The following is a 23880-nucleotide window of genomic DNA, read 5'->3' as shown; positions in this document are numbered from 1 at the left end:
AAGGCCAAAGTTTTTCTCTCGGAAGATGATCAATGGAATCTTCAGATTCGTCAATCCATTCTGTATATTTCGATTATTGGATTTACCTGCTCTTTCTTGACATTCATGGCAGAATTAGTTTTTCATTAGAGTGTCACGTCACCGTAAAGATTTGTTAAAATTCTTTATCAAAAGGGTCATAAACACTGGGAGAAATAGTTCTGAATTTGTCATCAAAGCTGCTACATCCATTTCTGAATTCGCTAACAAACTTGCTACATCTCTAATCAAACTCGGATGCTTTATGAAGAAGGAACAACTTGTCTATCACAACTCAACCTTCTGTATACCAAGGAATAAATCTATCGGTACAATAATATACTTTTGTCAAGAATTAATACATCCTGGATAATTCGAATTCCGGACTTCTGGTACCTGCTATTATCCAGAGGCTTAAGAAATATGCAGACAAAATCATAAAACTTCAACATTATTTGGGTGTTACCTGACTGCCTTATTTCAAGTTTTAAAGTGCTGTTTCGTAAGAATTTCGTCTATAAGTATCCTTTCCCTCTCTTATTCAGAATTTAACAAATCAAATCTAACTTAAAATTAATCTTGATTTAAATAGGGAACTAAACCTAGAGGTCAATATTTCGAGTAAATTACGATTTAATATATATTTGATATTGTTATTAACAATTTAATTTTACACATCTCATAATAAACAATAAATTAATATCCCGTAACATTTCTTTTAACATATTATCACCGTCCGACACAATTTTTGACCCACAAAAAAATTTAACATTTTCGGAAACTAGGACCCAAAAAAAAATACCCGTGTCTGGCCGTTTTGCTAGATCAAGTCGTTTGTGGTTTTTAGGGGTGAAATCAACCCCTAAATGAAAAGTGACAAGATATTTTTTAAAAATTATTAATATTTTATAAAACCTCGGTATCTGGGGGTTTTCGGGGTCACTGATTATTAATCTGATGTCATATTTTCAATATTCAAAATAGCGGATCCAATATAGCGATCAAATTTTTAAAAAGTTATTAATTTTTTATTTTATATCCGCCATTTTGAATTTTGAAAATTTAACATCAGATTCGTCATCAGCGACCCAAAAAACCCCTAGATACCAAGGTTTAAAAAAAATGTAATAACTTTTTAAAATTTTGACCGCCATTTTGAATTTTGAAAATCTGACATCAGATTAATAATCAGCGATCCCGAAAACCCCCAGATACCAAGTTTTATAAAATATTAATAATTTTTAAAAGATATCTTGTCACTTTTTATTTAGGGGCTGTTTTCACCCCTAAAAACCACAAACGACTTGATCTAGCAAAACGGCCAGACACGGGTATTTTTTTTGGGTCCTAGTTTCCAAAAATGTTGGATTTTTTTGTGGGTCAAAAAAAAGTTGAATTTTGTCGGACGGTGTTATTTAAGTATTAAAACCCACAAAGAAAAGGAAATTAAACTGTTAATAACAATATCAAATATAAACATTAAAATAATGTTTAAATAAAATTTACATATTTTTATGTCAAATAGCACTAAACTCAAAAGTAAATTTACGAAAAATAATTTTCTTTTTATATGGAAGAGAAACAAAGTTATTAATTTGTTAACTTATATTGTTTATAACAATTAAATAAATTATTTTACATACTCAATTTGGATTAAGTTATTCATTGTTTTGCGTATAAATATAAAAGAAACAAAGAAAATAACATTATTCTTAATAATAAATCATTCATTTTATTAATAATAAATAATTTGTTTATAACAAAAGTAATTGTTTATGTTAATAAATTTTTGAAATAATATATATATATATATATGATATAAACATTCTATAATTTTAATACACTCCTGAAGATAGCAATAAAATAATTTAAAAAATTGATTTTTGTTTATATAATTGTTTATAAGAATTTTAATTATTAAGTAAAAAATTATTTTTCAACAAAATGAACATATAGTCTATAAAGTGAACCTAAATTAAAAAATTATTGTGAAAGAAAAATTTTTTTGTGCAAAAGTACCAGAGTTATGTATTTGTTAACTAATATTATTTTGTAACAATTGGAATAAATTATTTCATGTCAAAAATTAAAGGCTCTAGATATTTTTGAACAGTAAATTGTAAAAAAATCCCACTGTGGCATAGGCGAAAATATAGTTTAAAAAAAATATTTTTAAATGCCGAATGTCACTTCTTGAAAATTCAAAATGGCGGCTCCAATATGGCGGATGAATTTTTTAAAATTATTAGATTTGCTTAAAACTTGCTAATTGGAGGTTTTTGAGGTCGCTGATTACGAATCTGAAGTAAGATTTTAAAAATTCTATATAGCGGAAGATATTTTTAAAAAATTTTTGCGTTTGCTAAAAACTTTGTACCCGAGGATTTACTGATTACGAATTCGATGTTAGTCTTTCAAAATCAAAAATGGCGGATCCAATATGGCGGACGAATTTTTATAAAGTGATTGGATTTTCTTGATATTTGTTAGGGCAACATTTTTTTTCAAAACTGTTACTTTTGTTAAACTTTGCATTTAAAAAATAATTATAAACAAATAAAAAATTTTAACCAATATTTTGTATTATGAAATAAAAAAAATTTATAAATAGTATTATTTTTTATCTTTATAAGCTTTAATATAAAAACTTAAATAGAATTTAATATATTAATAATACACTTCAATTTTATTATAAAATTTTTTTTTAATTCAGAAAAAATAACATTTTTAATATTTCATAAATCTTACAAATTTTAAAGTAATACGTGTAAAAAAATTGTCCTCTTAATCAACTTTGTTTTACATAAAGTCTATTTTGGTAATATTTTTCGATTAAAATGAGACATTTGAAAAATTTCTTTTTCGATACTATTAAAACGAAAATTGAATGTTCATCAAAAATTAAAACAAAAATTGTCACTGTAAAATATTATTATTATTATTAAAAATAATATGAACTTTTATTAATATCTTTTTGAAATTGTGAAAAGAATTTTTATTAATTAATAAAAATAATAAATAATTTTTAAAAAAAATGTGTTTGTGCTGACTGTAATACCTAAAATGGTTAATGACACTTATTTCGCAAGGCCTAAAATAGCATATCTGTGATAAGGCATTTATTGATAAGAGATTCTATGTCATAAATTTATATTTCCAGTTTCTCTCGAGTGAACTCAAATTTATAAAAAAAAAAAACGAAAGTGACATATCATGATTGGAAAAAGTTTGCGAAACTCATTGATATTTTTACTCTTGGCTTTAAATTATTCAACAGGTGAATATTTTGATAACATTCAAGACTTTCAACCACAATGGGAGAGTTTGGATAAAAGAACTTTGCCTTCTTGGTATGATGATGCTAAATTTGGAATTTTCATACATTGGGGTGTTTACAGTGTTCCTAGTATTGGATCCGAATGGTTTTGGAAAAGTTGGAAAGGTATTTTTTTATACTGTATAATTATATTTTAAATCGCGTATTTGAAAAAATTATCTAAATTTTAATTTTTGCTAATTGTTATTTTTTCTTTATATTTTATTATTTGTTTAACTAAATAAATACATGTTTATAGAAATATATAACTTTTAATTCGAAATCTAGAAATAAAATTTTTGCTTTTTTTCTGTATAGATGGAAGTATTGTTCTTAACAAATTTATGAAACAAAATTATCCACCTAATTTTACGTATCAAGATTTTGCTCGCGATTTTACTGCTGAATTTTTTGATCCTGTAAAATGGAGCCAACTTTTCAGAGATTCTGGTGCAAAGTATGTTGTATTGACGAGTAAACATCATGATGGATATGCCCTTTGGCCGTCGAAGTATTCTTACAGTTGGAATTCTGTTGATGTTGGTCCACATCGTGATATAATTGGTAAATTTTTAATTCACCTGAATTTTTTTAGAGCAAAAAAAATTTTTTTTAATGCTAAATAAATAATAATAAAAATCTTTTGGTAGGTGAATTGTCAAATGCAATTCGAACAAGAACAAATTTAACATTTGGACTTTATCATTCTCTTTATGAATGGTTTCATCCCCTATATTTGGAGGATAAAAGTAATAATTTTTCAACGCATAAATTTGTCTTTAATAAAGTAATTCCTCAATTAGAGGAATTGATTTATACATATAAACCGGAAATAATTTGGTCTGATGGAGATTGGGAAGCTTCTGATAAATATTGGAGTTCAACGGAAATTTTAAGTTGGTTGTACAATTCAAGTCCAGTTAGAAAAACCGTTGTTGTTAATGACAGATGGGGTTCTAAAATTATATGTCATCATGGAGATTTTTATACTTGCTCCGATCGTTATAATCCAGGTAAATTAAAAACATGATTTAAAAAAAAAATAATAAATTTTTGTAAAAGAATACTAAAATTATAAAACTAAAATTTTATTTTCTCTTAAATTATGAAAAAAAATTTCAAAATACAATGTTTATGCGGATACAATATAGGCATTCTTCAGACGCACAAATGGGAGAACGCAATGACAATTGATAGAAAATCTTGGGGTTTTCGAAGGAACGCTGACTTAAAGGATTACATGTCTCTTCAAGAATTAGTTAAGGAATTGGTAATTACTGTGAGCTGCAATGGAAATTTGTTAATGAATGTAGGACCTACAAAGGATGGAATTATAAGTCCAATTTATGAAGAAAGACTTCGAGGAATGGGTAAAAGAAAACAATATTAATTTATTAAGAATGAAGAAATATTAATTATTTATAAAAGTTTATTAATAGCTAGGTACACTATTACCTACAATCCGTAATGCAGATAGCTACTTTACCTGTCGAGGATAACCTTACCAACCACCGCTAAATTTACATTATAGTTATCTGTATTACCAACCAAGGGTAAATTACCTTTAGAGACTGAAACTCTTCGTCGGTAAAGTCGCTATCTGCATTACCGACTGACGGTATACAGAAATTATTATTATTTTTGGTTTAATTTTATTAGGATCTTGGTTAGCAGTAAACGGAGAAGCAATTTACAAAACTAGACCTTGGAAAACTCAAAATGATACCTTAAATGGAAATGTTTGGTATACGGAAAGCAAAACAGATGAAAAATTGTTTGCCATTCTTCTTTCTTGGCCAACAGATAACATTGTTAAATTAGGAAGTGTCAGGGTGTTAGAATCAGCAAGCATTCAACTTCTTGGCAATCAGAGTAAACTTGATGTATGTCTAAATTTTGTTATTTTTATTTTTTATATTAAAAAAAATATGTTTGAAAATTTTTTCAATGAATAATCTTAAAAAAAAAATTTAACAACAATTTGAAAATTTAATTTTCTCATTTTTCAGTGGCGAAATCATTCATCAGAACTTTGGATTAATTTACCTCCAAGTGCTCAAAAAGGAGAGCCAGCATGGGTCATAACATTAAGTCAATACATTTCAAGAGACAAATAATAGAAAATTTTACAGATTTTTAATTATTGCGTAATAAATTTTATTAAATTTCAATAAAATGAGTTTGTTTATGATTTTTTTGTTTGAGAGAAAACAAGTGGAATAATAATTTTTTGATAAGTTTTATCCAAAAAAAATACAGATATAGAAAAACTTGATAAAAATTTAATTATTGAAATTAATTTTATAAATATTTTTGACATTTTAAAATAAAAGAACTAAAAATTTTAGCATGAACCAAATTCTCGCATCCATTTTTCGTATTTTTTCAAATCTTCAGCAGAAACGCTTTTATTACATCTCTCAATTGCCTCGTAAAAATCTGCCGATGTTACGGGTAAATCTAGTTCATCTTTTTTAATCTGCTTTATTTCGTCAGGTTTCAAGCCAGCGATTTTTTTACGCATTGACATCATAGATGCGTCTCTTAAAAAAAAAATTCACATTCAAATATAATAGAAAAATATTTTAAACATAAAAATAATTTTATAAAATTAAATTATTTAAATTGTAAAAGAAATTAAAAACAAATACCTGCAAACATTTGCAATATCTGCACATGAATATCCATCAAGTTTTCTTGCCATTTCACTGAGATTAACCAATGGATCTATTTTAACGTCTCGAAGACTTATTTTCAATAATTCTAATCTTCCCTCATCTAATTTATTTTTATTTATTAATTGAAGAAGAAAATTTATTTTTATGAATTTCATTTTGATATCGTAATTTTTATGTTGGTATTAAAGGAAATTAGTCTCTGACTCACCATTTGGTAAAGGAATGTATATTCGTTTCTCTAAACGTCTAATCAGTGCATCATCAATATCCCATGGATAGTTTGTTGCAGCAAGAACCATTACAACTTTTGGTACATCTTCACTAAAATTTGCAATTTTTTGCAATAAATGTTTTTTACTTATCAAAAAGGAAAAAACAAATTTTTTTTTAAATCACATTATTTTGGCAGAGCGGAAACTATGAATGTGCGATGAATTGATGCACATTCATAGTTTCTGATCCGGCAGGGTAGATACCTATTTGAACAAATCCCGTCCATTTGGACAAGGAATTCAGATTTAAATCTTCTTGAAGCCTCGTGTTCTGAGTTGGAACCACGTTTGGAGCACAGCGAATCGATTTCGTCGATAAAAATTGTACTCGGTGCATGGAATCTTGCCTGACAGATAGTGAAAAATAGGTAATAAAGTTTATATGAAAAAATTTAAAAAACTTAATTAAATATATTACTGGTTCCTATCCATTTTAATAGGGGAGCCCATGATGCTAAATGGGGATTTACTAGAGCATTGTGGAGACGATGAGATTTAGTAGTTTAGATAATAAGGAAAATAAAAGGTTCTATAAAAATTTCCTTTTCAGTGGTAGAAGAAGCGTCTACAAATTTTTAGAAAAAAACGTTTTTTTAGCAAATTTGTAATCCTCCCGTTCTCCTACGTTACGCTTAAATCATTAAATTTTTTAAATGTATATTTTTTAGCTAGTAATTAACCCACTTTACCTTTATCTAACGTGCTTCAATATTTCTAACGATAGATTTTTTTTACAATCTGATGGACTGTCCTAGACGCACGTCTTGTTAAAAGAGTTAATACTTGGAAGAGGTACTCAACAACATGCAAGATATTACCCCTGTATATTCATCTGCCGCGCTCGAGTTAATCCTAAAAAACACATTGGGCTCCCCTACTATTTCGGATCCTGCACTTTGTATCCTGTTACTCAATCATGATAAATTTTGGATTACGCTATTCACCTAATTGCATAAATGCTGTCCTTACAGTGTGCATAACCCATAACTGTTCTAGAACGGTTATTGAAATAAAGAACTATTTTACAACAAATCTAGAATAGTTACATGTTGTGCACACTGGGCTTCCGGATTGATGGAGTTTTCAAAAGACGTGACACTTCTATAATAATTTCATTAGTTTGTGGCACATGGTTGATACATTAATAACATCATCTGCCATAAACTAATAAAATTGTTAAAAAAACTTTTTAAAATGTTGTCAAACTGGTAGGACAGCATTTATGCAATTCCGTTTGGAAAGACTTGGAAGAAAAAGAAGTTCTACAAGGGTTTCTAGTGTCAGTAGCGGAAGCAGTTTGATTCCATCTCACCTAGGCAATAAGATAATGGAAGAAGAACGCGAGAAGTGTTTAAAACTTAGGTAGGAGGAATTAAAGACGGACTTAAGATTCTTCAGGATCTTGTAAGTGAGGTGAAGACAAAGCACGCCATGGTTGCTAATGGAGATAGGAACTTTAGTGGCGCTATAGGCTATTGTGGAGGTGAACCGAGAAGAGCAAAACAGGAAAAGAGAGTATATCCATGAGAAGCGATTTCGGCGCACAGATATAGAGACGGAGAAATGAAGAAACAGTTCTGGTAGTCCGAGAGTGACGGTAGCATCGAATCATAAGCAAACCAGTAAGAAGAAAGCGACGAGTGGATCTTCAATGGTGATTCGAGTCGCAACAGGAATAGCGTATCCTGACGTACTGATGCAAGGCTTACAAGAAAAGGAGATCTCCTGATCAAAATTGGAGAAGACTCCAATAAGGAGACATTCACCGCTGAATGTCATTGGAAATCCGCAACCTGGAATGGTTTACCCAGGAAGAAGAGGTCCAACAGGCGTTGGCGGAAATGCTCCAGAAGCAAGGAAGCAAAAAAGTGACGTCCAAGGACCGAACCGACAAGGAATGAAGTTCGCGGTTGTAATCACCTACCCAGAGGACGCGGACAGACTGGAGAAATTGGTTCGCATGAGGATTGGCTTTGTATACTGATGTTTTGAGTAAGCTTCGTAAGTATGTCAACCCGGACTTTAGGGACATAAGAGTAGTAGCAGCGAAAGCTACAAAGAAGAGAGATCTCTTGGTCAAAATCGGAGAAGAATCCAATAGGGGGGCATTCACCGCAGAGGTTACCAAAGCGGTTGGAAGCAGGGGAAAAGTGCTACCGTGGATCAGCAGGTCACATTGGAATTCCGCGACTTGGATTGCCTTACCCAGAAAGAAGAGGTCCAACGGACGTTGGAGGAAGTGCTCCAAAAGCCAGGGAGCAGGAAGGTGACGGTCCTAGAATCCAATCGACGAGGAATGAAGTTTGCGGTTGTAATCACCGACCCAGAGGAGGCAAATAGGCTGGAGAAATTGGGACGCAATAGAATTGGCTTTAAGTGTTGATCAATAAAAAGAAGGGTAATGGTTTTCCGGTGCCACTGGTGCCTGGCGTGCGGCTACATTGGAAGAGTTTGTAAATCAGCGGACAGATCGACTGCGTGCTTTAAGTGCTGAAATTGATCATAAGTTTGCAAACTGCAGTAGCAACCCAAGCAGGTTCTTATGTAGAGAAAAGTATTGCAATAAGGTGAACATTAGCCATATCACAGGGAGCAGAGGATTCGGAGTCTTCCGGACGGCTCTTGAGGAAACCAAGAAGACTCTTGCACGAACGAAGAATGAATATAGGCCATAAAAATGTAGAATCCAAAAAAGAAAAATGTGGAATTTGATCCACGAAAAGTTATGTCTAAAACTTTATTTTTATAAAAATAAAAAAGCACTTAAATAATATTTTACCATTTCAAATAAAAGTCGTACAAGTCTTTCAGATTCTCCTCTATATTTTGAAGTAACAGTCGATGGAGAAACATTAAAGAATGTAGTTTCATATTCTGTGGCAACTGCCTTGGCTAACATTGTCTTTCCCGTTCCAGGAGGACCAACCATTAGAACTCCTTTCCAAGGTCTTCGAATTCCCTACAATTATTAATTATTTCCATTGTTAATTTTAAAAACCTACTTAAATCATATTCTACTGGATTTTGAACAACTTTTCATCTATCGTAGAACGTGGTATAAATTAATGGTATTATAAAATATAATTTACCTTATTTTACCACGTATAATTAAATTGCAATTTATTAAAAAGTATTTACATAAAAATAATGAAATTATTGAAAAAGACACGTTTATATTTTTCAAAATACGTTATAAAAATTACTTTAAAAAAGTCTGGCATCAAAATTGGAAGAATCACTGCTTCCTCGAGAAGTCGTTTAACTTCATGAAGTTCAGCAATATCGTCCCAATGAATATTTGGATTACTCTGTAGTATATCTTTCTCTGAAAATGATAATTTTTATATCCTCCTTTTATATTTTAACAAAATTATTTAATTTACATTTTAACTAAAAGAAATTTTGTTATTTCTACCCAACAATTCGATAAGTTTATTTAAATTTCCCGATGAATTAAATTTTCCTGAATTAGATTTAGTAGCAGTTTTTGTTTCTTTTTTCTGTGGGGGAAAAATTATAAAGTTAACAATATTCTTATATCTATACTTAGAAATATATAGTTATAAAACTTGCTGGACTTAATCGATTGTTTGGATTAAAAAGAAATTTATTTGATTCTTCTTTTCCAGGGATTTTCTTTTTATCTTTTTTCGTATCATGTCTTAAATCTTTCTTAAAAGTAACTTCTAATGGCTTTCGTAATGTTGCACTGGTTTGTTGTATCCTCTGTTGAATTCTGCATGGTCTTTGATTTCTGATAAAAAATGATAATTTTTTAAATATATTTTTTAATCAGCATCGACTTAGTACGCGATATTTAAAAATAAAATTATTAGCGAATCGGAAACTATGAATGTGCAACGAATTTGTTGCACATTCGTAGTTTCTGATCTTCCAGGGATAATAAAATTTTTAAAAAATTGAGAATAATAAAAATTACTTTTGTTCTGGTTGCGAAGTTGTGCGCCAAACATTAGAATCCTGAGCAAATGATTTTGAAGGAGTCGAAGGTACGGAACGAAATAAATTATAACAATGTTCAGAAGAATCATTTCCACAAGCAGTGTCTCTTGTTGGTTCTTCGTGTGATAAAGATGAATGTCCGGCTAAAATGTTTTGTAAATAGAAATATTTTATTAGAATTTAAAACAATAATTTCTTAAGCTATATAATTTAATTTCCAATGAATGGGAAAAATTTTCATATCCTGCAAAATTTTTTGAAAATTTATTTTGTCACCTAATTAAATTTGTTGTTAGTAAATAAAATTTTTTTTATGACAAAATAATACCAAGAAATGAATCTCTCTGTAAATCCATTTGAAAAAGCTTTAAAGCATACGAAGCAGCTTTAACTTGTTCAAATTCATCAGTGATTTGATTTTGAATTTGAAACCATTTTGCTCTTCGTGTTTCGCTTATGATACTTTCCATTAATGTCTCTATTTGCTCGATTACAGCATGATAATAAATTTCCGATGAATCGTATTTTCCAGTCAAGGCCATTTCTCTTGCCTCTTTTGTGTTTTTACATATTTGTATTATTGAGATTTCCATACTAAATTAATTTTTCCAATTATTATTATTTTTTTTTTATTAATAATTAAATCAATATAATTAATATTGCAAAAAAGAGTAAATTATAGTGAAACAGGTTATAAGAATGTTTATTATTTTACCTTAATTTTAATTTTGTATTTTAAAAGAATTTAGAAAATTGTTGCTGCTGAAGAAAATGGATAAATTTTTTAATTTATTTTCTACAAACTTTGTGAGAGGACAGTTCATATTTCTAATACAATAATTTTAATAAATTACAATAAATATGTGTGAAGTTTTAGTTTTAAATGGTTCTGTATTATCTACTTTTTCTTTTGTTTATTATTTATTAAAATTAACCCATTTTATCGCAAAATGTTGTCAATTTCAAAAAATAGTTTTTCATTTTTTATTGTAAAATTTTTTTTTCTGTTTTTTCTCTCACAGAATTTTTAAAACTTTTCTTCTTTTCCCGTGTGGTGTTTTATGTTAAAGGAATTGCCAATTTTACTGAAATTGCATCTTGAAGATTCGATAGAGATTCTTCAACCACTTCAATAACTGAATCTTACTCTACTTTTCTAAACTCTGAAATAAAACTTCAACCTATATTTGCTTCTTAAAGAAAAAAAAAAGTTACGTTTTCTTACTCACATAACTTTTTCACAAATTTCTCCATATTTCTTCAGAGAGTTTGATCAATAAAAAATATTTTTATAGCATTTAATATATATATGTTTAGAGTTTGCATAATGAGGCAGAAATTTTATACTTCGTAAATATATTTATTTAAACATTTTTTTTTATTTTATTTAAAAAATAAAAAAAAATTTGTTTTTAATCAACAAATAATTCTATTAAAAAAAAGATATTTTTTAATTATTTTTAAATAAATAATTTTAATTATTTTCCAATGACAATGTTTCAGTAGAAATAAAAAAAATAGTTTATCACAGATTAAAAAAAAGATGAAACTGATTTAAATACTCTTTAAATTTTATTATATTTAAAAACATTTTCAGTTGGTAAATATAAAAAGAAGTATCATAACAGTTTAGCCAGAGAGGAAGACAAAGTTTTCAACTCTCACAACAGATGGCAAGAGTAATACCATTTAAAATGAAAATTTTTCAATCAATATTTTATTATAATTTTCAGAAGTTCGAACTTATTTACATTTTTAAATATTCAAAAATAATCAAGTGAAAATCTTTTGTAATATTTAAAATATTTTTTATTTTAATATTTGTAAACTATTGTTAAATCCATAATGAGGTAATTTATTAAATAAATTTTTACTATTGATATAACAATAAATATTACAAAAAAAATTTACTAACAGTCTGTAACAGTTTAAAAGAAGTCAATATTCACTTTTTTTTTATTTTTTTAAAGTTTATCTATAAAAAGAAGAAAATATAAGTTAGTTCAGAAAACAATCCAGAAAAAAGTTGTTGACTCAATTCAAATGAAAAATTAATCTGCTTGTGCGATCCTGAATCCGAAAAATTAAATTAAATTTACTTTATACGAGTTTGAATTGACATTTCACAACTTTCTGCGAACGAAATTATTTAAAGTCTTGCATAAAACAGAATTTAGTTGTTTTTAAAAAAAATTAATATTATTAAAATGTTATTTTTTGTTATCTTTATTTTTATTATCATGGGCTTAATGGATTAAAGTTTCATGTGAAAATTAATTAATTTTGTATTAAATTATATAGATAACAAAATGAAATCTAAATACGTTGAAAATGAGAATTTAATTGGAAAATCATTACCAAATCTCTAAATTATTATCATCAAAATTGTGGCAACAGTGCGAAATTTCCGACAAAAGCAAATTTTCAGTCAGATGTCACTTGGGTATTAAACCCTCATAACAATCACAACCCTGACGGAGTGCCATTATCAAGGGAATTGGGATTTTACATGCTCGATCACGACAGAGCTTTGCCAACATTGTAGATGATCCAAAACTGTCTGTCTAGGGGTATAACTGAGCATGTGGGAAACAGTATCATTTATCTTCTAGCATGAACGATGTTAGTAACATTCATATATAGAATTATAATGACTATTTCGACAGTTGCCGTTAGGAAAACTGGAATTTGTAATAACTACTTAAACTTATCCGTTTATAGCACCAGATGTTCTATTCTGTAACTTCACTTTCACTTCATTTTCACATGCGGTCATAATTTTTTCAAAAAATTGATTTTTTTTTCATCACATTTTAGAAATTTTGTCCCGATGTTTTAAATCGATTTGAGAAAAATTAAAAGAGATGGAACATTATGAAGTACTGATTGATTGGACGATTTGATATGCAACTTCAAGGTTTTCCCCAAATTCAGAGATCATCCTTGCCGGATCATTTTTTTTCATGTTAATGAACAATATCATTGCATCAATAATTCTACCAAATAATAAAATAAAATTCCACTCGAAAATAGCTCTGGGATCACGTTTTCGCGATCCTTGCCTTTGACGATCTTTCTGGTTTATTTATTCTTCGTTTGTGCTTGGATTCCTCAAGAGCCGTCCGGAAGACTCCGAATCCTACGCTGCCTGCTATATGGCTAATGTTTACCTTATCGCCATAATTTTTTCTACATAAAAAGCAGCTTGGGCTTCTACTGCAGTTTGCAAACTTATGATCGATTTCAGTACTTAAAGCACGCAGTCGATCTGTCCGCTGCCTTACAAATTCTTTATATGTAGCCGTACGTCAGGCACCAATGGTACCGAAAAACCATTACCCTTCTTTTTATTGGTCAACACATAAAGCCAATTCTTCTGCGTCCCAATTTCTCCAGCCTATTTGCCTCCTCTGGGTAGGTGATTACAACCGCAAACTTCATTCCTTGTCGGTTCGGTCCTAGGACGTCACTTTTTTGCTTCCTTGTTTCTGGAGCACTTCCGCCAACGCCTGTTGGACCTCTTCTTCCTGGGTAAACCATTCCAGGTTGCAGATCTCCAGTGTGACCTGTCGATCCACGGTCTGCACCTTCCCCCTGCTTCCAACCACTTTAGTGATTTCAGCGGTGAATGCCTCCTTATTGGAGTCTTCTCCGATTTTAATCAGAAGATCTCTTTTTCTTGTGGCATTGCATCCACGACCTGCGTGTAACTGACATTCGGTTTCACTTCCCTCCGGAGTTTGCTTAGTACGTCATCATACGTTGTTCCTGTTGCAACTCGGATCACTATTATATATCCACTCGTCGCTTTCTTATTGGTTTGCTTATGATTCTGTGCTACCGTCACCTTCGCAATCTTTTTGACATGCTTCTTTTTTACATTGGCGTTTGTCCTCTCCAGACTACCACCAAGGTTGCTATCTCTATTATCTGCTAGGACGTACTTTGTTTTCGCCTCACTGACAAGATCCTGAATAGTCTTAAGTCCGTCTTTAATAGTCATGTTGTCATTCTTCTGGACTGCGCAAGACTTTACCATCTAGGCGATCTCCTCTTCGATCTTCTGAAGACACTCAGCTTCCTCCTGTCTAAGTTTTAAACACTTCTTGCGTACTTCTTCGACTACCTCATTGTCTAGGTCAGACGGAATCAAATATGTTTTACATATTAATTACTTTTTATTTATTCTTTCTGATCAGCTAGGAAAACTCCACTATTTATTAAGATACGTTTAACATATACAATTACGTCTAAAACAATAATAATAATTTAAAAAATAGTTATGTTTCTGATTTTTGAAAAATTTATCAAAAACCTTTCTGATATATTTCAATATCTCATCGATATTAATATGAAGTGCAAGAGTTCTACCGTGATTAATGTAGAAAGGTTCTTTTGCGTATTTATGGGTAACGCGCCCCAGCGGGAAGTTTTCATCGTCGCCGTATCTCCCAGCTAGGATCAATTTCCTGTATTCCCGCTCGGGGAGAGACAGGATGTGCAGACTATATGGTGGTCCTAAGGATAAGGTGGGAAAACGGTGGATGGGTTGTAAAGGGGGAGGGTTATCGGAAATCCCTCTCATCCTCGACTTGAAAGTCAAGCTCATGGATTCGCAAGAGATGTTCAGCGAAGAGGACTGCAACACGAAATCTTTTCACTGCATCACAGTTAGTTGATTTTCACCTACGAAATCGATCTACAATAATTTCCACTCGATTTCGTACTCGTTTCATTATTGAAAATGTTTTTATATCTTCATCATAGAAGACTTTTTATATTGTAGTTGCGTCGAGCTGATTAAAGTAGCACAAAACTTAAACCACTTTCTCTAAGAATTCGTTGCACATTCGTTGCACATTCATAGGTGAGTTGAAATAATGTGGAAAATGAATTAAAATTAAAAATTACAGTTAAGTGAATAGTTTGGAAAAAGTAAAGTGTGAGTGATGTGAAAATAAATGAAAGAGAAAGTCATAATTAGCTTTTAATTAAATGAAAATTTTAAACATGGTTAAAATAGACAATTTTTGTTTTTATAATCATAGAGTATATAGCTTCAGTTTTTTTGCACCTCGTAAAAATTTTAGAGCAAGCAGTTCATGTTTATTTTCACGGGAAATATAGGAAGGAAAAACTTACGGCTTTGATATTCAGCAGCACGTGTATTCGTGCATAGCATGTTAATATTCCTAACTTCTTGTGGAATTGTAACAAAACAATATATACGTACGTGTTTCCCTAAAGCTTATTTGTATCAAACTTTTAAAATAACAGTCTTTTAAATATTTTTAAAACTATAATTAATATAATAAGACAAAAAAGCTTATATTTTTTTAAACATTTTTCTTCAAAATAAATATGAATCAAAATAATAAGCTACTATATGAATAAAAAAAAATTCACCAAATTTATTTTTCACAAACAGACGTTGACGACAATCAGAAATTCTCAAATGGAAGCAGAAGGTCCGAATTATCACCGCTCCTCATGTTTATTACGGAATTACAATTTCATGAAACGGTGACTTTCTAGGTGAGAGAAAAGAAAACTCGAGGTTCCTCTCTCTGGTTAGCGGAAATAACGATTGTGCAGCGAAAGGTTGCGGCGAATTTCTGTCCCTTCCATCTTTCTCCCTTACGAGGAGTCTAGGATTCTTGAATTATTCAACTAACTTTTTTCCACGTTGTCTGGCGAGCTCTGACTCCCTTACTCAGAACAAGAAAGGAAATGAATTTTTGCACAGAGACATTTCATCTCTGATTTTGAGATTTTATGCCATTTTTATCATTCAAACATTTCCACTCAAAAGAGTGACGAACTATATATATATGATGGAAAGGGACTTTTAGCTTTTTATCATCAATTATTATTGTACAATTGAATTATGCTATTTTCTGGTATATTTCTACTTCCACTAATTCTAATTATTACTTTAATCATTACTTTACCGACATAGAAATTTACATTACCGACTGATTGTAAAACAGGAAAAATGATGATTTAAAAATTACTGACATATAAATCTACATTACCGACTGATGGAAATGTAGATTTCTATATGGGTAATTGTATATATCATCATTTTCCTGTTTTACCATCAGTCGGTAATGTAGATTTCTATGTCGGTAATGTAGATTCCTTTAGGAATCTATGTTTAATATTTAAAAAGTGACTAATCCTTGCCTCAAAAGTATTTTTATCAACCTTTACAGTCGTTTTAAATTTTTTTCTGAGAAAAAGAATAAAAATTATAGGAAAACAATAAATATCTACAAACAATTCGTCTAAGTCTATATAAATCTGTTTCCTTTTTTTTTGAGGGGGAATCTGTAGCTATATATTTTTTTTGCAACTTCTTTAGAACTGCAGATTTAGACGGTTTAGCACTGGATCACTTACAACGAATGGCTTCCCAACTCGAGACCCTAAGATAAATGTAACCATTAACGATCGAGTATTTACTTTGGAATGGAAGCAGGGAGTGCACACACAGAGAGCCTGTAAGGTCAAGTGCAGGAGCAGTTAGTTCCTGACAATGGGAGTAAAAAACGAGCGTGACAATACAAACCTATTCAAGATAGAATTATGTTTATAGGGATTTAGAATTGTAAAGAAAAACATAGTGAATGGAAACTTTTTACGATTTAATATTTAAATAAAAAGTATATGATTTTTAATTGTTATTAATTTTATTGTTCTCATTTTTTCCCTTGTTAAACTAAATTAATTCCGAAAGACTTTGTTTGAAATTTGCCGGCACAACTGTTTGTTCAAACTAAATTTAATTTTTTTTTCTTTTTAAAGAAGCATTTACATTAAACTGCATGGGAATCCATTGTCATATTAAACAAAATTAAGAATTTAATTTCTGTTATTTATATATAATATAAAATGTTTCATTTATGTATATATATATAAAGGTGAATAGTAACGACCTTTAAGGGCAATTTTGTTATTTCGTTATCAACAAAAACGATAAACTGTCGAGGTTACTTCCACTTCTAGGTTGCTAGGTAGAATGAGATTGAACTTTAATAATTGAGAAGTTTTCTCAGGGTTACATGCACCTTCCACGAAATGCAGTTGCTTTTACGATTCTTCATAGTGGCTGAAAGATAATTTTGCAATTTTCCTGACTTTTGACCATTAAGCACTTAAAAGTTTAAAATGAAGAAAGTTATATATTTTGCATTATATCAATTATTATTTTATTGAGTACTTATCATAAAATAGGTTAATTAATCGTTCTCATAAAACTGTTCACTCGAGGAATTTTTTAATTTTACTATTTTTATTTTTAGTTTCATTATTACTATTATTATTATTATTATTATTATTGTTATTATTACGTAAAAGTGAAAATGAAATAATTATTTCAAAAATTAATTACATTTATCCTCGCTGAATAATAATATATCTGTATTTTCAATTACAAACATAAAATATGAAAGTCAAGAAAACGTTAAATTTGTTTTCGCTCTTGCCTTTGAATAGATGAAGTGAGTCAAATAGTCGAGAGAAAAAAAAAAGTTTTATCCTATTAACGAATAAAGTAACTATTCACTGAGATTTTTCTTCTTAAAAAGTATAGAATAAAAAGCATTCTATGGAGCTTGGGTAAAATATCATTTGTGAGTAATCAACCGTAAATATCAGAGATCTTTTATTTTCATTTTTTTTTCTCCCAAATACAGACTAGTTTTCTAATTGTAAGAAACTAATGTATTTCTTTTGTTTCTTATTAATGAACACTATTCTAATAGAAAACAAATTTTCTCAAGTTTTTTTTTAAGGAACTTTACGAGAAATGTTTCGAGTCAATAAAATATTATTTCTTCAAAAAAAATTCTATATACTGTAAATAAATTTATAGTTTTTCTTTACTATATTCTATATATATATATATATGAAATATTCTGAAAAAAAAGAATTTTACAATATTTTGTCTATTCAAAGTGTATTTTCAGTGGAGCTGTAAAATTCGACAGTTTTGTGAAAAACGCCCACACATAAAAAAAAATCAATACCTGAGGCAAGTGTAAATCCATTTGTCATGGCTTTTTTTATTCGATGCATTTGGTAAATTAGAAAATAAAAAAAAAAAAGATTTTTATTATTTTAGCCAAATTTATGAAAATAAAATCTAAATAGGAATTTAATTATTATTTATACAAGAAATCGCTAAAAAAAAGGCAGTCATATTGGATCCGCCATTTTGGATTTTTAAAATCTGACTATATTTGTAATAAGTGATTAATAAAAAAGAAGAAATAACGGTTCCACAAATTAACTATAACATTAATTCTTAAGTAAAGAAACAGTGCATGAATATTTAACAATAGAAATATCAAAATTTTAATTGATATATATGTCAAAATCAAAAATACAGTTGTCTAATAAGCAATTGTTTGTCTTATTTAATTATTTAATCACACACAGGAGTAATATACACTTGTAATCATTATTTTCCGTCAAGATTTGACAAGTTACTTAGAGAGAAGTCATAATGATTGAAAAGGACGAAACTGCAAAGACTAACAAGTTTCTTGTCTATATATAAAGTAGACCTGAGGTACGAGAAGACTCAGTGAAGCAGACATTGTAAAGCGCTGAAGATGCATTTGAGCAGAAGGTACTTCCGGTTCTAGCTTGAGCAAGATCAGGACTCCAGGAGCAGTTAAATTTAAATTGTACCTCTGCGCCCTCAGCAGTAAAGGGAAACTTCCTCGACGTTTGTTCCCTTTAGATGTAAAGAAACTCCTGATTAATGTTTACCTCATACATTTATTGTCAGATTTATATATTTTCACTTCATAAAATATATTTAACATTTGAAATTGAATATTTAGTATTTTTAGATACGTATCAATACGTTTTGTAAAATTATATGTGTTGTTGGCATAGAGTTTTGAAATTATTTATTGTAAACAATTATATTTTTATATGATAAACGGTAAAGTTTCTCTAGCTAATAGGAAACTATGAATGTGCGACAAATTCGTTGCACATTCACAGTAAGTGGAAATAACGTGGGAAATGAATTAAAATTGATGAAAATTACAGTTGTTGCATATTCTTTGACTTTAATTATTTATAATTTACTAATTAAAATAAATATTATATGTATTAATAGAAGGAATAAATTTTAAACTAAACAAAACTATCAATTAAAAAGTAAATCGTTTGTCGCTGTTACTTGAAAAATATCAATTTTTTAGGATTTTCTTTCTAAAGTAGACATAAGTACCGCGATATGATTGCTACACACCATGAGAGCGTTTTCTCTCGTGAACAAAATTTATACTATATACTTATATAGAAGCAGCTCACTGCGAATCATTTTTTGGAGTTCGAAGCAACTTATGGAAGTTTCCACTGTCGAATACATACATTCCGTTTGAAAGATCATATTTTTGTGGTAAATAGATAAATCAGGTGGATTTAAATCTTAATCCTCTTGGGTTTCTGAGTATTCTGTGTTATGTAGCTTCTGACTCTGGCTTTGAAGGAGGTTTTTCCACCAAAGTATGTCAGAAAGTCGAAATTCTTTCATATCATAGAAAAAAATAAAGTAAAAGTATATTTATTGATCCATGAGAGTTCAAATGATTTGTAGAACTTTTTTGTTGTATATATTAAAGTTTATAATTGGAAATTATAAAAAGTTTGGAGATTTAGTTTAAAAATTTTGATTTATTTTTTTTGGAACATTAAAAAAATTTCTTATTGAGATTTTTTTTTGTGTTTGTTAGACATTCTGAAAGTTAGAGCGTTTCTAGTCTTTGGAAAATATTTACTAGCAAAGACAACTTACTCTCACTTCCGTTGTTTCTTCTTCACAAGATCTATCTCTAGAGAGCAAAGGACTATCGTACCAAAGCCACAACTTAGCGCTGAGTAAAGTAGCTAGCAGCTGTAGCTGTAGCACCATCTAGAAGTTCGTCTAACAGAAAATGCATTGTGTTTAGCTTGACTACTACCTCCTTCATCTCTCTCTCTCTCTCTCCATATGCACAGCGTGCAAAGTAAGCTTCCAAGAGGCTTCTTTAAAAGTTACGCTTCTAAAGCTAAACTTGATATAACATTATAGAAAAATAAAATTTTCCCTAAGTAAATAATTTTTAAAGCAACTTTCAACTATTACCTTGAATTTAATTTGTCTTCATACTTGAGTAAAATATTATTAAAGCCAGATATTTTTAAAAATAATTTTATAACTTAATTATTGAGCTCTTTATTGAAATTTTTGATATATTAGTTTTTGTTGATCACGAATCGCTTTTTTAATCAACCTTCGAGTTGGATAGTTCTGAGTAAGCTCCGGTTATTAACGAATTTGAATTAGCATTTTAGTACCTCAGGCCAAAGTCAGGATAAATAGGAATCCTTTCTTTATAGACTTACTTTGTGGTTTTTTGGGTTAAATTAGCAAACAAGATTTTTTATTCCGCTACAAAAGAAGTTAGAGATCTAAACTTAGGCTCTTTTCAAGTAGATGTAGTGGTTGAGATATCCAAAAGGATTTCAGACGCTCTGTAAAGAGGTTCTACTGCAGCAGTATCGAAACCACAGTAAAGGATATTGCTTGGATGAGAACGAAGGCGGAGGGGCAAAAGAGCATTACGAAAGCCAAACCACTGTGTAACGATCGTCCAATCGAATACCGAAACTCGTCTGCTAAGTAACTCACTTCAACATTCATCTGTTTAGGCCAAGTGCGATTCAAAATCCACTTCTCAAACTTCAATTAATGATATTACGTTCCTCAACTAGTTACTGAAAAGCAAAAATTCATTTTCATTTACAAGACAATTTTTTTAACAAAAAAAAATGTAGTTGAAAATGGTTCTCTACCATTAAATTTTTTTTTGTGGAATGCATTTTTAAAAAACTAGATTCTATAACTTCAATTTGAAACCTTAGTGACGTTTTACCCGTAGCTTGAGTGTAACATGGACGAGTCCAGGATAAGCCCTTTTGTATGGAAACTAGTTCCATTGAAACTTAACGACCTTTTCCAAAGCGATGGGGAGAGAGAGTTGCGGGGATGTGCGGCCGTGCAATACCGCAATTGCTCGAAATTGGCTGCGATCAGCACGCGATGGCTATCACAAAAGCAATCCAGTGGAAATACTTCAGCCACAAAGTCTCCCGTCTCAGGATGTTGATCTTCAAAACTATTGTACTCTCTCCACGTACTTAGGAAATCCGCTAACGATTCAACATATCTTTGTCAACATCTTAACTTTTGCACTTGCACCAAATTCTATTTATCTTTGTTGTGTATGGTTTGATAATTTTATCATCTTATTGACATTTTTATTAGAGAAATTGATTTATGAAAAATTGTTACAACAAAGTCTAATAGCGTAAATTAAAATATGCGACAGAAAGAATCTTTAACTTAAAATCTTCTGTAACGTTGAATTTTATTTATTTTTGATTATATTTTAAATTTAAATTATTTTTTCAAAATAATCAACGTTATCTACACTTTTTAATTATTAATTCTGTTAAGACGCCAGGTTATTTTATGGAAAATTAACTAAACCTAAAAGATATAGTTAAATAACCCGACAAGTAAATTTTATAATTCTAATTAGAAAAAACTAAAACCAGCTCAGGAATTTCATTGTTACTTTACAGCAACAATAGATCGCGAAAAGGGGGGATATGGATAAACACCATTAATTAGACAAAATTTATAACAATAACACTATTAATATTCACTTCAAATTTTAGAAAAGGTTAAATAATGGCAGAAGGCCGAAAGACAAGATTTATATTTCATTTATTCAATTATACTTTAATAATAATGAGATCAATTCTGAAGGAAAGGACTCCTAATTAATTTATTGGAACTCACCGTCCATTTGACGACGACGATGATGCCTTGTCTCATTTTTATAATTTTCAATTTTAATTATTTTATACAAAAAAGAATAGAACACAACTTGACTCTACGAACACCAAGATGAGAATGAGAGTAAAATGGCTGATGAGTCAAACTCGAAAGCGTCGCAAAACAGCGGCCTCTCTTCTCTGTGTCATTGAGATCAATTAATATTCAATAATATAATGCCCACGACCGATAATCAATAGGCAGTCGTCGGTAACGCAAATCCCTGTACTATCCGATGTTAAATTGATTGATGCGAGAAGTCCATAGGAAATTGATTGCCAGTATTGATTTGACAGATCGTCAACATAACAAAAATTTCATCTTCCTGGTGTTCTTAAATATACGGGACTCTCATCCAAATATATACACTCAGGAAGCTCTTTCCTTGATGACTTCTAATTTCAAAGATAGATAGTGATGTCATCAAACGTCTTTGTGACCCGGCGACATTCCTCCATGCCTCGCGAGAGTTTTCATAACAGAAGGAAAGGACAAATCAAAATCAAATTTATTTATTACAAGTCGATGACTATTAATATGACGACTTTGGCAAATTGGTTTGTTAATACGTGAATTTATTATTTTTAAGTCATTTGTATCAGACAAAATGCTGCGTTACACTTCTTACAAAATAGAGATTGCTAATTTAAACATAAAATGTACTTCAATGGTTTAATAATAGTTTGAAAATGGAATTAGAAGTTTTAATTTAATAATTTGAAAGATTTTCATCCAATGTAATCTGTAAATGCATATATATAATACACAATAATATTGTTATAGTTGTTTGGAAACCTTCATACCTCATTACACTTGATGGAACTAAAGTACGAGAATTAATTTACTAGGAATAAGTAAACAGTTTATTGATTTCTAAAGTGAATATTAAAGTTTGCACATTTCAAATATTTCTATAAAGGTTGAGAGTTATTTACTATTTTAAATTTCCGTTAATCGAAATATAGTAGAAATAAAAGAACATTTTATAGGATTTATTGTTGCCACTGATATTGCTGGTGCAGGTCTTACTGAATTCCAATTCTTTAAATCGTGAAGAAATTTAAACTTGAGCTCGAAAGGATCAAGGATATGATAAAGGATCAAATATGAAAGGAAAACATGTTGGAGTGCAAAAAAGAATATTAGACGAAAATCCGTTAGCTGCAATATGTATCTTTTGGATTCTAATATTTAAACCTGATGCCTGACGAATAGAAAACTATGAATGTGCAACGAATTTGTTGCACATTCAGAATATGACAAATTATGTTTATGATTTATTGATTGTTAGGGTAAATAAATTAATTTTGCCAATCAGATTAATAACAAGACATTTGATTTGGCATCTCTAAAATGACGCCATTCTGGCATCTCTCTTTTCTTTTTGTATAATCGAGCATAATTTCATTACAAGTGTTTCCAACGAAAAATGTTATACCAAGCTGGGGATAACTTCTCGCTCCATAGAGCTGATCGTTGAATTTTCCACAGCATTTCACCGCGTGTACCATAAAAATAAAAACCTTCAACTATGTTCCTGCGAAAAGATTTCACGCCAAAACGAGCCCCCCAGGAAAAGTGCTAGTTACGTTTAAAGTGACTCGTTACGATTGGAATTGCTTGCTGTCTATTTTTGACGTTAGTACATTCTTCAAATTATTCAAAATGTCTCATTTTTTTATGAATCTTCAAACTTTCATTTTTTTTTCCTAAAGTATTATTAAAATT

General features: G+C 29.9%; 2 protein-coding genes across 2 annotated transcripts; one reads left to right on the top strand and one right to left on the bottom strand.

Annotated features, from left to right (window-relative positions):
- The first annotated feature begins 3153 nt into the window (after positions 1-3153).
- LOC127285757 (alpha-L-fucosidase-like) lies at positions 3154-5513 on the top strand. The gene is made up of 6 exons (XM_051311928.1): positions 3154-3460; positions 3653-3898; positions 3985-4347; positions 4486-4704; positions 4994-5217; positions 5344-5513. The coding sequence occupies exons 1-6, from the start codon at positions 3232-3234 to the stop codon at positions 5449-5451; spliced, it is 1389 nt and encodes a 462-aa protein (XP_051167885.1). The 5' UTR covers positions 3154-3231; the 3' UTR covers positions 5452-5513.
- An 83-nt stretch (positions 5514-5596) lies between these two features.
- Positions 5597-11115, bottom strand: LOC127285756 (katanin p60 ATPase-containing subunit A-like 1). The gene is made up of 11 exons (XM_051311927.1): positions 10963-11115; positions 10576-10841; positions 10225-10390; positions 9858-10038; positions 9700-9784; positions 9488-9609; positions 9064-9243; positions 6489-6631; positions 6221-6333; positions 5986-6112; positions 5597-5877 (listed from the first exon to the last, which is right to left on the bottom strand). Exons 2-11 carry the CDS (start codon positions 10838-10840, stop codon positions 5679-5681), a joined length of 1581 nt encoding a protein of 526 aa, XP_051167884.1. The 5' UTR covers position 10841; positions 10963-11115; the 3' UTR covers positions 5597-5678.
- Between the last annotated feature and the right edge of the window lie 12765 nt (positions 11116-23880).

Source organism: Leptopilina boulardi, unplaced genomic scaffold (genome assembly GCF_019393585.1).
Source record: "Leptopilina boulardi isolate dan_hultmark-lab unplaced genomic scaffold, ZJU_Lbou_2.1 LbouV2_341, whole genome shotgun sequence".
NCBI lineage: Eukaryota > Metazoa > Arthropoda > Insecta > Hymenoptera > Figitidae > Leptopilina > Leptopilina boulardi.
The sequence above is the reverse complement of the archived record's forward strand: the minus strand, read 5'-3'. Positions and strand labels throughout refer to the sequence as shown.

What these genes read in the sequence shown, in the direction of transcription:
- LOC127285756 (XM_051311927.1), bottom strand. Translation starts at nt 10,840, where the DNA reads ATGGAAATCTCAATAATACAAATATGTAAAAACACAAAAGAGGCAAGA. An exon ending in TAAACTTATCGAATTGTTGG is followed by an intron (nt 9,610 to 9,699) that starts GTAGAAATAACA and finishes TATCATTTTCAG; the next exon opens with AGAAAGATATACTACAGAGT. An exon ending in ATACATTCCTTTACCAAATG is followed by an intron (nt 6,113 to 6,220) that starts GTGAGTCAGAGA and finishes AAAATAAATTAG; the next exon opens with ATGAGGGAAGATTAGAATTA.
- LOC127285757 (XM_051311928.1), top strand. Translation starts at nt 3,232, where the DNA reads ATGATTGGAAAAAGTTTGCGAAACTCATTGATATTTTTACTCTTGGCT. An exon ending in GTTTTGGAAAAGTTGGAAAG is followed by an intron (nt 3,461 to 3,652) that starts GTATTTTTTTAT and finishes TTTTCTGTATAG; the next exon opens with ATGGAAGTATTGTTCTTAAC. An exon ending in CTCCGATCGTTATAATCCAG is followed by an intron (nt 4,348 to 4,485) that starts GTAAATTAAAAA and finishes GATACAATATAG; the next exon opens with GCATTCTTCAGACGCACAAA.